At 42.0% G+C, this 14,349-nt stretch overlaps 1 protein-coding gene across 1 annotated transcript in view; it reads left to right on the top strand.

Moving 5' to 3' along the window:
- LOC117727889 (NACHT, LRR and PYD domains-containing protein 12-like) overlaps positions 1-14,349 on the top strand; it is a 46,765-nt gene that overhangs the window by 10,387 nt on the left and 22,029 nt on the right. The window contains exons 7-10 of the mRNA XM_034528534.1: positions 745-918; positions 2,003-2,176; positions 2,808-2,981; positions 4,448-4,621. Coding sequence (XP_034384425.1) covers positions 745-918; positions 2,003-2,176; positions 2,808-2,981; positions 4,448-4,621 — 696 coding nt within the window. The remainder of the gene's footprint in view (positions 1-744; positions 919-2,002; positions 2,177-2,807; positions 2,982-4,447; positions 4,622-14,349) is intronic.

The following is a 14,349-nucleotide window of genomic DNA, read 5'->3' as shown; positions in this document are numbered from 1 at the left end:
AATCTATTAAATCACAATGCAAAATCAAACTTCTCGGTTATACTGATTTGTTCTCATACTTTGCGTTCCTTGGCGGGATCTTATAGTGCAGTACCCTATGCCTTCCGTTCTGGGCAGCTTCTCTGGGATCTCAACTCTACTTGACAGAACTAAAGTGACCCAATTGTAGCATGTGCTAGCAAACAAAAGATCTCCAGTATGTATCGGACCAGCCTCGCTCTCCTTCTGTATCCCACAATGCAAAGAGCTGGAACGACACAGTCTATGGTCACAACAACAGCGTCTTTGTGTTCTATTACATCACTAAATTCACTCATGACAACTTTTGAGGAGAGAAATCAGCAATGTAGATTTAAAATATGACAGTTATATTGTTAACTAACAGTTAGTAACTCTTGGATATATGGTATGTGGCTGTTGTTGGAAGAGACATCTGAACACATGTGGACCTCTACTGGTAAACACAGGAAGCTACTCAGTCCAACAGGTCTGATCTGATCCTGTAGTTTCAGACCTGAGACCAGCAGCATGGTCTTCATCTGTGTGGACTTCAATAGGTTGTGTTGTGCTGACATGTGGTTGATGTCTGTAGAAGGCTGACATAATGATGATCCACAAGAACAAAATGACAAAGAGAAAAGCTGATTGATGAGGACATCATCATGTTGAGCTACACATTTAAACCTCAACACATCTGATTGGTTATGAATGGATTATAATCTTCACCTTTTATTCTTTATTCAGGTTGAGGGACTGCTGTTTGTCAAAGATCAGCGGTTCTTCTCTGGCCTCAGCTCTGAAGTCCAACCCCTCCAGTCTGAGAGAACTGGATCTGAGTAACAACAAGCTGCAAGATTCAGGACTGAAACTGCTGTCTGCTGGGCTGGAGAGTCCTCATTGTAGACTGGAGACTCTGAGGTCAGACACCATTCTTTACTTCAGTGCTGAGATTAATAATGTGAAAGTTATGTTGTCACTAAACTGCAGACATCAGACTGATATCCTTCTGATCCATACTGATGCTGAGGTGGAATAGTCCACAAGGTGACGTCATGTCCTTTCCTAACTACTTCTCCTTGACCTCAATGGAAAAGGTCAGAAGGTCAAGGAAAGGTGTGAAGGAGAGTTCATAAGGACTTAGTAAAAGTGGTCGTAGTGCTCAGAGAATCCTACAGCACTCATTCTAGACTACAAATGTTTGTTTTGAACAACTTTATTTATAGAAAACGAGTTCAGTGACAAACTCCCTGCTGCACAGTTCAAGTGAGGATTCCTGTCCAGCACAGAATCAGAAGGACGTGTTCCACAGTGACGGGGATGTTATTGACGACCGAACGGTGAATGTTTGTCATTATTGAGTGACATTCATCGTCTCCTTTCCTTTGATGAAGGAACGTCCAGTGTTCCCTATGCTAAAGGAGACAAGAAAGGAAGCACTTAAGCACCTTTCCTTAGCATCTAGAGAAGTGGACCAGTTCTTATCATGACTGCTCCTCAATACCTATGGGTCAGTTCACTCACTGAGGAAGCTTGAGATCAAACCACGAGGTTACGTGGTTTAGTCCATCGAGTGAAGAGCAGTGTGGAGCTCCACATTTACAACCTGAATCTAACCAGAAGAACACGACACTGGAGGATTCACTCTGAAGCTCTTCAGCTCTTGGTTCTCATCTTTTATTCCCCATCACGTTCTTTTTAATAAACCATAATAATACAAACATAAGAACTAGGTGTCTTCATAACATGAAATTGTATTGATGGAGTCGCTGGTGGAGTTTAAGAGGTGGAGTCACTCCGTCTTTATTGAAGCAGCAGCACATGGTCTTTAATATTAATGAGAGCTATTTTACACTGTTTAACCTGCATCCTGTTGACTTCAGGTGTTTGGAGTTTCCTTTTTCTAAACTTCTCTATTCTGAACCTTAAGCTCTGAACAGATTATAAACCACTGAAGGATTTCAAGAAGGAATGTTTAACGTTTCATCTTTTATTCTTTATTCAGGTTGATAAGCTGCAATTTGTCGGAGATCAGTTGTTCTTCTCTGGCCTCAGCTCTGAAGTCCAACCCCTCCAGTCTGAGAGAACTGGATCTGACTCTAAACAACCTGCAGGATTCAGGTGTGAAGCTGCTGTCTGCTGGACTGAAGAGTCCACATTGTAGACTGGAGACTCTGAGGTCAGTTCACTGACTCTCTGTTACTATTATAGATATATGTTTATTTAATAGTTCAACCTAATTTATGTACAAACGAAAGTCAAATCCATAAATTTGCACATTTGTTTTTGTTCATATTTCATGGTTGTTGAATTACATTTAGTCTGCAGTCACAAAAGAATTGTTTCTTAAAGAAACTAGAAAACCTCCTCAGTTGTTAAAGTAAATTAATGTCTATGATTTTTGGTAAATGGTCAAATCTGTAAACAGAAAATGCTCCGAAATAATATTTGTTTTATATTTATAACGTTTACTTGAAATAGAACTATTTGTTCGGTTTGATATTAATCTTTAAGAACACACATAGAGATCGAGTCATATTTTCAAAACCAGCTGTTTGAAGGATCAATATGGTTCCACACCTGAGACCAGCAGCATGGTCTTCATCTGTGTGGACATCAACAGGTTATGTTGTGCTGACACGTGGATGATGTCTGTAGAAGGCTGACATGATGATGATCCACAAGAACACAATGACAAAGAGAAAAGCTCATTGATGAGGACATCGTCATGTTGAGCTACACATTTAAACCTCAACACATCTGATTGGTTATGAATGGATTATAATCTTCATCTTTTATTCTTTGTTCAGGTTGAGGGACTGCGGTTTGTCAGAGATCAGCTGTTCTTCTCTGGCCTCAACTCTGAAGTCCAACCCCTCCAGTCTGAGAGAACTGGATCTGAATCACAACATCCTGAAGGATTCTGGGGTGAGGCTGCTGTCTGCTGGACTGGAGAGTCCACATTGTAGACTCGAGACTCTGAGGTCAGACACCATTCTTTACTTCAATGCTGAGATTAATAATGTGAAAGTTATGTTGGCACTAAACTGTAGACATCAGGCTGATATCCTTCTGATCCACACTGAGGCTGAGATGGAATAGTCCACAAGGTGACATGCTATGTCCTTTCCTAACCACTTCTCCTTGACCTCAATGGAAAAGGTCAGGAGGTCAAGGGAAGGTGTAAAGGAGAGTTCATAAGGACTTAGGAAAAGTGGACGTGGTGCTCAGAGAATCATACAGCACTCACTCAAGACTACAAATGTTTGTTTGAAGAACTTCATTTATAACATAGAAAACGAGTTCAGTGACAAACTCCCTGCTGCACAGTTCAAGTGAGGATTCCTGTCCAGCACAGAATCAGAAGGACGTGTTCAATGGTGACGGGGATGTTATTGACGACCCGAACGGTGAACGTTTGTCATTATTGAGTGACGTCATCGTCTCCTTTCCTTTGATGAAGGAAGGTCCAGTGTTCCCTATGCTAAATGAGACAAAAAAAGGAAGCACTGAAGCATATTTCCTTAGCATCTAGAGAAGTGGACCAGCTCTTATCATGACTGCTCCTCAATACCTATGGGTCAGTTCACTCACTGAGGAAGCTTGAGATGAAACCATGAGGTGACGTGGTTTACTCCATCGACCGAAGAGCACTGTGGAGCTCCACATTAACAACCAGAATCTAACCAGAAGAACACAACACTGGAGGAGTCACTCTGAAGCTCTTCAGCTCTTGGTTCTCATCTTTTATTCCCCATCACGTTCTTTTTAATAAACCATAATAATACAAACATAAGACCTAGGTGTCTTCACAACATGAGATTGTGTCACGGATCGAAGACCAGGGACCCAAGCACAATGGACAAAACAGAGTAAGCAAATAATAATCCTTTACTGGAGTAACGGCAGGAACAGAATAGACAGAAACAGGGACACAGACTATGGAACGCTGGAGAACTTGGTCTCAAAACACAAGACAATCTGGCAGAGGACAAGTGCAAGTGAGGGAACCTAAGTAGTGAGTGACTAACGAGGGAATGGGTTGCAGGTGAGATGGGCGTGAGAACCAGGTGAAGGGAATGAAGGATGATCAGGTGTGAATGACCGGGTCTGAAATGACAAGAGAGTTAATAGACAAACAGATATAATGAAAACAACTATTAACAGAAAGAAGGTGTGGAGCTGAACTGTTACAGATTGTATGGATTGATTCGCTGGTGGAGTTTAAGAGGTGGACTAACTCCGTCTTTATTGAAGCCGCAGCACGTGGTTTTTAATATTAATGAGGGCTATTTTACACTGTTTAACCTGCATCCTGTTGACTTCAGGTGTTTGGAGTTTCCTTTTTCTAAACTTCTCCATTCTGAACCTTCAGCTCTGAACAGATTATTAACCACTGAAGGATTTCATGAAGGAACGTTTAATGTTTCATCTTTTATTCTTTATTCAGGTTGAGGAGCTGCTGGTTGTCAGAGATCAGCTGTTCTTCTCTGGCCTCAGCTCTGAAGTCCAACCCCTCCAGTCTGAGAGAACTGGATCTGAGTAAGAACAACCTGAAGGATTCTGGGGTGAAGCTGCTGTCTGCTGGACTGGAGAGTCCAGACTGGAGACTGGAGACTCTGAGGTCAGTAGAGGGTTGGAGTCGTCCATGCTGGTTCCAGCAGTATTGAGCTAAACACAGATCCAGTATTTCCTGTAGACCTCCAACACTGACGGGCTTCAGGATTGGACAGAACGTCTCCCAATCAGAAGAACCAGAAGCTTGTTGTGATCATGTGTTTGAGTTGACGTGAAGACAACTGTTCTTGTGTTCAAGTCTGCAGGAAATAAGTAAATGAGGCTGTTTACCAGCTGACAATGTTAGGAAAGAACAGTTTCTTCTGCCAGGAGGTCCGTCAACAAAATAGAATCTAATTGATGGTTCCAGTAACAATAAAATGATTTATATAAAAAGTACAGCGAACACAATTAGAAATTGAATCACACTAATAATAATCTACATCCCGAACATGGTAAAACCATACACCCCAGCTCGTTCACTTCGCTCGGCTTCTGCCAATCGGCTTGTAGCTCCGTCACTACGAGCTAAACACTCTATGAAGTCACGACTGTTTGCTGTGCTGGCTCCTCATTGGTGTAACGAGCTCCCCATTGACATCAGGACAGCAGAAAGTCTCTACACCTTCCGTTGCAAACTAAAAACTATACCTTGAATAGGGAAGGTAGCGCCGTAGTAGCACTTTGGTAGCACTTAAATGGCTCTTACTGATAGCACTTTGTAGTTTAACTTTATTGAAGAAATTGTACTTGCTTGATTCTTGTTGTTCTGAGTTTGGACTCATCGTTGAATGCACTTATTGTAAGTCACTTTGGATAAAACCGTCAGCTAAATGACATGTAATGTAATAACTACAGAGAATATATCCCATGGGACAGAGATCCAGTGCCTGGCCCCGGCAGACCGGCGTAGACTGGTTACCTGTCGGCTCAAAGAGATCTGCTCATCTACAGCATGTCTCAGTCTTGTAAGCTTAAAGTCCAGCCCCCTTCATCCTCTTCCAGGCCATCGAACCTCGTTCTGTTGTTCCTCATCACGCTCTCAAAGTTAGGTTTATTAAACCTAGTTTCCTCACAACAGTATGTCCTCATGTCCAGAGACAGAAGTCCTCACTCATCAATCTGATCCCTCTCATTGAATGTTTCTAAGGAGATGAGACATTCACATGTCACTGAGACTGTCGTTTTTATCAGCAGTGAATCCATCACTACAGTGAGCAGTGAACGCCTCTCTGTTTCTGCAGTCATGATGCGTTCAGGGCCCTCAGCTCTTTATGTCCACTGTGTACTAAGTGAAAGCTGCAGAGGGAACAGACCTGATGTCAAGAGTGTCTGCAGGAGTGAGAGCTCAGTGTTCACTCCAAGACGTTCAGATGAGAGCTGAAAGGACTGAAGGCCTGAGGCTCTTTCTGGTGATGTGTTGATGATCCATCTCTTCTTCTTCTCTCCTCAGATGGAAGTGAGTCCACCATCATCTCTGTGTTGCTCTGGACCTGATCAAACAAAGTGGATCTTGACTTAGTTTAGTTATTTGCTTCCTTCATGTTTAATAATAATAATGTACACTTTATTGATCCCCGGTAAATTCTATTCTTCTCTGCATTTGACCCATCCTTAGTTTTTAAGGAGCAACTGGGGGTTCAGTGCCTTGTTCAAGGTCACTTCAACATGAAATATGAGGAGAGCAGGGTACCTTGTGGTCTCAGGACAACCACTAAGCTACCACCCCACTAAGCTACAGCTGTGTTCTGACTGTCTGTTCTGACCCTAAAGTGTCAGATGAGTTGTGACATCATCACAGGAGATGAACCCATGTAAATGTTCCTGCTTCCTGTTGCAACGCCTCCCAGTGGATCGATGGAGTTCTGCATGTCATCGACTCATATTTATCAATAACAGTGTAAAGTGACCTTATTACCACCACTATCAGCCTTTCTTCATGTTATGACAGATGCATATCAGCTTGTAACAAACAGAGAGAGAAGATTAAACCTGAACCCAATCAAGGCTCAATATTGAGCATGAATTGAGATCGGCCGTATCAAGCCCGTTTTAAAAATGTTGTTTTGCACAAGTTGCACATTATGTTTTGAAAATGTATGCAACTCTTTATTGCCAAATATTTGAACTTGTTTCATTTAGTTTTTCACAGGTTGCACAGGTTAATTGCAGCCACAATAAGCTAATTATTTGCCAGTATGCTTTTTTGCACATATATAACTTTGTTTCCATTGTTCCACCAACGTGATTGCACATTTGGTTTACTTGAAAGTGATTGCAATTTTCTTTATTCTATTATTTGAAAAAGCACAGATTCACAAAAAGTTATTTCAATAAAAAGTCAGCATAGACAATTTTGTTGGGGCGGTGGGGCATGAACATTTTTCTTCCTCCAAAGTGACAGAAAAGGTTTGAGAACCACTAGTTTAGCTCCACATAGTTTACTTTCTGATTTATGTATTACATGTATAATTTATTCCATCCCTCCCTTGTTGTGGTCTACATTTAGGCCTGCTATTGAAACTCACTTGTTGAGTTTATTATTTCATGCATAACTTCTGGATTTTCGGTATAGCTGCTCTGGCTCCAGCATTGAGTATCACCGGGTCACATTTAGTTTATTACAGATTAATGCTAGTCGTCACGTTTCATGTCTGAACTCTGGGGAGCTTCTTCCCTCACAAATCAGTGTTGAATCAGTCGTTATCACAACGTTCATGTTCTGGTTCCTCGTGATGGAGCTGGATTAGAAAAGAAAATATTTACTCACATGTCATCAAACTATTAAATGCTCTGAGTTTTTGATAATCAATGTTTTTATATCTTTATGTATTTTATGTTCAAGGCTTTTTTCCTCCTGTAACAATAAAGTTGATGTAAAATTAATCTCAAATAGAGCCGTGACATCTTCATGCATCCTGAGCTGTTATGTCTGTATGTCTTCTCTTAGTTTATTACACTTTTATTACACAATCTGTTTGCTGTTTAGAGCTGAATCCTAACGAGTGAATTATTAACAGCTGATACTAAACTGCGTTTAGAGAAAACTGAAGATTCATCTCGGGGGACATCAGAACGCTCAGCATGAGTTTTATGGAACTTCAGAGTTCTCTTTCCTGCTCATTTATTTCTAAAATATATTTTATTTGTTTGTTTGCTGGAGAGAAAAGGAGAACGAGGAGGAGATCACTCTTCCCCCCTCTTTTGACCAGACAGATAAAAGGTTCAGGCAGAACAATCAACATCACATTTATATGGCAGGAAACTAAAATAATTATAAACAGGGTTGGTTATCATGGATGTAAATATTCTTATTATGTATGAATTCAGATATTTTCACTGTTCAACATTGGAAACGTGTGGATTACACCTTGAGGGTTCGGAATGAGTCAATGCCCCAAGCGAGGGCAATCAAATGGAGTGTGAGGTGGACGGACAGTTTGGTGCGGCGTTGTACCGGAACGTTTTGGTTCAGTGAGGGCTGAGCCGGAAGTTCTTTTTTACGTCTACGTTCAGGCTCTCACTTATGGTCATAAGCTTTGTGGCGGCGGGGCGTGGTTAGGCTCAGCTGCAGAGGGGAATGGGGGAGTGCGCTCAGGGAACGGTGCCAGGTGGATGCCTAATTGGCTCAGCTGGGGCTAATGATGATTTTGAACAGCTATATGGACGAAGTAGAGCTGGCTGGACAGAGCACGACGGAGACCGAATAACTAAACTTACTGAACAGTTCACGTCTCCAGTGTCTCTGTGCTAGGGGTGTACCTCCCGCGCTAATATGCACTTGTTACAAGCTTCTTGTAGAGGGTGGAGGAGCTCCACCTTAGAGATAGATAGGGGAACTCAGACATCAGTAGAGCCACTGCTCCTTTGAATGGGGCCAGCTGAGGTCACACACACACACACACATACACACGCACACACACTTCTACATGAACTCACCTGATTTACTGTAAATGAAGAGGGGTGGAGCCACAGGGGCCATGTGATCCAGGTAGTGAACCTTGAAGTGTTCAGTCTTAGAGTTCAGACTTCACTTAGAGTCGACGGAGCAGAAGGAAAGAAGCTAAAGCATAGTGTGTGTGAGTGTGTCTGTGAGTGTATGAATGTGTGTGTATATGTGTGTGTGATTGTGTGTGTTAGTGTGTTTGTGTGATGTGTGTTTGTGTGTTGGTGTGATTGTGTGTTTGTGTGTGTGTGATTGTATGGGTGTGTGTGTGTTATATGTGTGTGAATGAATGTGTGTGTGTGTGTGTGTCTGTTTGTGTGTGTGTGTGAGTGAGTGTGTCTGTGAGTGTGTGTGTATGTACGAACCCAATGTAGATCGGATTATACGACCACATGGTTGATCATTGAACTTTGGCCGAGGGTGTTCTGGTACCAAGTACACTAATGAAGTGCCCTATGCTCAAGCATGGTGTTTGTTAGGGCCCAACCAAGACTAGTACAGAAGTCCAACAACAAAGTACCTCTTGGGTTCAGATCAGGCTGTTCCTCCCAATCACCTGCCTCCAGGTTTCATCGTTACGCACATGAGCTTTGAAGTTCTCCAGCTGAACTATAGAGACCCCGATCGGCTCCCTTTCCACAACACCACCCAGAGAGTCTAAAGAGTCTCGGTACTCTGAATTATTGTTTGGTCCTCCAGAAGAGGAGTTCAGCCTCTCTCCAGGAGTTTCCTTCCAGAACCAGTGTTAGGCGTGTAGGGCCGAGCCTAACTATATCTAGTTGGTACCGCTCCACCTCCTGCACCAGCTCCGGTTCCATCCCTGCTAGAGAGGTGAAAGTCCACGTCCCCACTGACTCTTAATATAAACTATCTGCTGCACACTGACTCTTAATAGTAACTCTCTACTGCACACTTACTCTTAATATTAACTCTAGTCCACACTGACTCTTCATATTAACTCTCTGCTGCACACTGACTCTGACTTGACTATGATTCCGACTTCATGACATTTTTGAATGAAGTCCTTATATCAAAATAAAGATAAAAACGCTCCACAGAAAACGACTCCAGATATCGAGATAAAGAGTCTGTAAATATTAATTATGGATCGTCACGACACTCAGTTTCCATAGCAACGACTCTGAGGAATCCTGTTGAATGTAAATAATAATAATACATTTATTTATATAGCACCTTTAGAAACAGAGTTTACAAAGTGCTCTACATAAAGCAAGGTAAAAACATAACATCAATACAAGTAAACATTTCAGAAAATACATGAGGCAAAGGAGACAATGCCATATAGGCAATGAACACAATAGAGGAATAGAACAAAGCAGAACAGACAAACTAAAATAGGGGAAACAAAGAACTGCATAAAAGGACGACATCACTTAAAAGCAGTTCTATAAAAATGGGTTTTAAGAAGTGATTTAAAAGAAGCTACTGATTCTGCTAGTCTTATCCCCTCAGGTAGGTCGTTCCAAAGTCGAGGGGCTCTGATGGCAAAACCACGGTCACCCTTTAATTTAAGCCTTGACTTTGGAACGGCCAGAAGGGCCCCACCGGAGGATCTAAGGCTGCGAGCTGGCTCATATGGGTCTAACATTTTAATGATGTAGCTTGGGGCCAGACCCAGACGCGTTTTAAAAGTGAAATCAGCAAAATCTTAAAATCAACAGGGAGCCAGTGGAGAGAGGCCAGGACTGGAGTAATGTGATGCCGTCTGTTAATTCAATTCAATTCAATTCAGTTTATTTTGTATAGGCCAATATCACAAATTACAAATTTGCCTTTGTACAATCTGTACACATACGACATCCCTGTCCCAGGACCTCACATCGGATCAGGAAAAACTCCCCAAAAATAACCTTTCACAGGGAAAAAAGGGAAGAAACCTTCAGGAGACCAACAGAGGAGGATCCCTCTCCCCGGATGGACAGATGCAATAGATGTCATGTGTACAGAATGAACAGCATTACAAAGTTACATAAACACATTACATGAACATGACAATGTATGAATGGAACTCCAATCCATGAAACAGAAGGAGGTAGAGAGAAGGGGGGGCGAGGCGCATCAGCAGGGCCAACGCGAGAGGCCGGCTCACCAGGCATCAGACACCGCCAGGTCCAATGGACCCTATGAGACGTGAAGTCACAAAGACTCTGGGGAGGAAGCAGAGTTAATAAGGTGCAATGGAGAGATGTAAATTCATCCATAAGTAGAGAGAGAGAAGAGGAGATAGGTGCTCAGTGTATCCTAAAACATCCCCCAGCAGCCTATAAGCCTATAGCAGCATATCTAGGAGCTCGACCAGGGCAAACCTGATTCAGCCCTAACTATAAGCACTGTTAAAGAGGAAAGTCTTAAGTCTATTCTTAAATGAGGTGACTGTGTCTGCCTCCCAGACTGAAAGTGGAAGCTGGTTCCATAAAAGAGGAGCTTGATAACTGAAGGCTCTGGCTCCCATCCTACTTTTTAGGACTCTAGGAACCACAAGTAGCCCCACATTTAGTGAGCGCAGCTCTCTAGTGGGGCAATATGGTACTACAAGCTCCTTAAGATATGATGGTGCATCACCAATCAAGGCTTTGTAGGTGAGGAGAAGAATTTTAAATGTGATTCTTGATTTTACAGGGAGCCAGTGCAGAGCAGCTAATACAGGAGTAATGTGATCTCTTTTCTTAGTTTTTGTGAGTACACGAGCTGCAGCATTCTGGATCAACTGGAGGGACTTAAGAGACTTATTAGAGCAGCCTGATAATAAGGAGTTGCAGTAATCTAGTCTGGAAGTAACAAACGCGTGAACCAGCTTTTCTGCATCTTTTTGGGACAAGATGTGCCTGATTTTTTAAATGTTACGTAGATGAAAAAATGCAGTCCTTGAGATTTGCTTAATGTGGGAGTTAAAGGACAAGTCTCGGTCAAAGATAACGCCGAGATTCTTTACAGTGGTGTTGGATGCTAGGGCAATGCCATCTACAGAAACCACATCACCAGATAATTGATCTCTGAGGTGTTCAGGGCCTAGTAAAATAACTTCAGTTTTGTCTGAGTTTAACATCAGGAAGTTGGAGGTCATCCATGTTTTTATGTCTTTAAGACATTCTTGAATTTTAGCGAGCTGGTTGGTCTCCTCTGGTTTGATCGATAGATATAATTGAGTATCGTCTGCATAGCAATGAAAGTTTATGGAGTGTTTCCTGATAATATTGCCCAAAGGAAGCATATATAAGGTAAATAAAATTGGTCCAAGCACAGAACCTTGCGGAACTCCGTAATTAACGTTGGTGGTCATTGAGGCTTCATTGTTTACAAATACAAATTGAGATCGATCTGATAAATAGGATTTAAACCAACTTAGTGCGGTACCTGAAATGCCAATCGACTGATCCAGTCTCTGTAATAGGATGTCATGATCAATGGTGTCGAACGCAGCACTAAGGTCTAATAATACCAGTACGGAGATGAGTCCTTTATCTGATGAAATTAGGAGGTCATTTGTAATTTTCACCAGTGCTGTCTCTGTGTTGTGGTGTTTTCTAAATCCTGACTGAAACTCCTCAAATAAACTATTCTGATGTAGAAAGTCACACAACTGATTTGCGACTACTTTCTCAAGGATCTTAGAGAGGAAGGGAAGGTTAGAGATCGGTCTGTAGTTAGCCAACACCTCTGGATTAAGAGTGGGCTTTTTCAGGAGAGGTTTAATTACAGCTACTTTGAAGGAATGTGGTACATGGCCTGTTAGCAAAGACACATTAACAATATCCAACAGAGAGGTGCCAATTAAAGGCAACACGTCTTTAAGCAGCCTCGTTGGGATGGGGTCTAAGAGACAGGTAGACGGTTTAGAAGTAGAAACCGTTGAGGACAATTGGTCTAGGTTAATGGGAGAAAAGCTATCCAAATATACACCAGGGCATACAGCCGTTTCCAAGGCCACTCCTCTTGATGACAGATCGGCAGTAGTTGAGGGCAAGAGATCATCAATCTTGCCTCCTAATAGTTAAAATATTTTCATTGAAGAAGTTCATGAAGTCATTACTACTGAGGTCTATAGGAATACACGGCTCCACAGAGCTGTGACTCTCTGTCAGCCTTGCTACAGTGCTAAAGAGAAACCTGGGGTTGTTCTTATTTTTCTTTGTTACTGATGAGTAATAGGCTGCTCTGGCATTACGGAGAGCCTTTTTATATGTTTTAAGGCTGTCTCGCCAAACTAAGCATGATTCTTCCAGATTGGTGGAACGCCATATGCTTTCGAGCTTTCGTGAAGTTTGCTTTAGGTCGCGGGTCTGAGAGTTATACCAGGGAGCAAACCTCCTTTGCCTCACTGTCTTTTTCTTCAGTGGGGCTATCGAGTCTAGTGTCATTCTCAGTGAGCCTGTAGCACTATCGACAATATGATCAATCTGGGACGGACTAAAGTTAGCACAGGAGTCCTCCGTCACATTGAGACATGGTATTGAATCAAATGCAGAAGGCATCGCTTCTTTAAATTTAGCTACAGCACTGTCAGTTAGACATCTGGTGTAGAAAGGTTTGACTAACGGTGTACACTCCGGGAGTATGAACTCAAAAGTTATGAGGTAATGGTCTGACAGAAGAGGGTTCTGTGGGAAGACCTCCAAATGCTCAATGTCAATGCCATATGCAAGAACAAGGTCGAGGGTGTGGCCAAAGCAGTGAGTGGGTTTCTGTACTCTCTGACAGAAGCCAATCGAGTCCAACAATGAGATAAATGCAGTACTAAGGCAATCATTATCAATATCCACATGAATATTAAAATCTCCTACAATAATAACCTTATCAGTTTTAAGGACTAAACTTGATAACAACTCTGAAAATTCAGATATAAATTCTGAATATGGACCTGGTGGCCGGTACAGTATAACAAATAGGATCGGCTGTAATGTTTTCCAGGTTGGATGTGAAAGACTAAGAACAAGGCTTTCAAATGAGTTGTAGTTTAGTTTAGGTTAAGGATTCATTAATAGGCTTGAGTCAAAGATGGCTGCTACTCCACCTCCTCGGCCGGTGCCTCGAGGAATGTGAGTATTAATATGACTTGGAGGAGTTGATTAATTTAGGCTGACATATTCTTCATGGCTCAGCCAGGTTTCAGTAAGACACAATAAATCAATGTGATTGTCTTATATTAAATCATTTACTAATACAGCTTTAGATGACAGAGATCTAATATTTAGGAGTCCACATTTAATTTTCCTGTTTTGTTGCACTGTTGCAGTAGTGATGTTAACCTGTATGAGGTTATTTTGTATGACTCCTCTTCTGGTTACTTTTGATTTAATTAATTTAAGTGGCCGTGGGACAGACACAGTCTCTATAGAGTTAAGGTTAAGGGTGGGTAACTGCTCGAATAGAAGTGCAGAGAAGGGTGGAAGACTACAACTCTGCTTCTGCTTCCTGATCTGAACTCTGGGTCATGGATTAAGTCCGTTAATCAACTTGGCCATGTTCGCAGAAATGAGGCGCGCTCAATCCCAAGTGGCATGAATGCCGTCTCGGCTCATCAGATCAGGCTTTCCCCAGAAAGTCTGCCAGTTATCTATGTAGCCCACATTGTTTGCTGGGCACCACCTGGACAACCAGCGGTTGAATGACGACATGCGGCTATACATGTCATCATTGATCAGATTGGGGAGAGGGCCAGAGAAAACTACGATTAAGGTGGGTAAAATCAGGGGGGGGTTGCCTCTATCAGAAGACTACAATCTCCCTCAGGTAACCAAGTTTCTGTGATGACAAAAAAGTCCAGTTTGTTATCAGTAATAAAATTGTGGCATAAAAAAGACTTATTATTTAGTGATCTGATATTTAAA

Source organism: Cyclopterus lumpus, chromosome 3, assembly GCF_009769545.1.
Source record: "Cyclopterus lumpus isolate fCycLum1 chromosome 3, fCycLum1.pri, whole genome shotgun sequence".
Lineage (NCBI taxonomy): Eukaryota > Metazoa > Chordata > Actinopteri > Perciformes > Cyclopteridae > Cyclopterus > Cyclopterus lumpus.
Note: the sequence above shows the minus strand (reverse complement) of the source record. Positions and strands in the feature narration are given on the sequence as shown.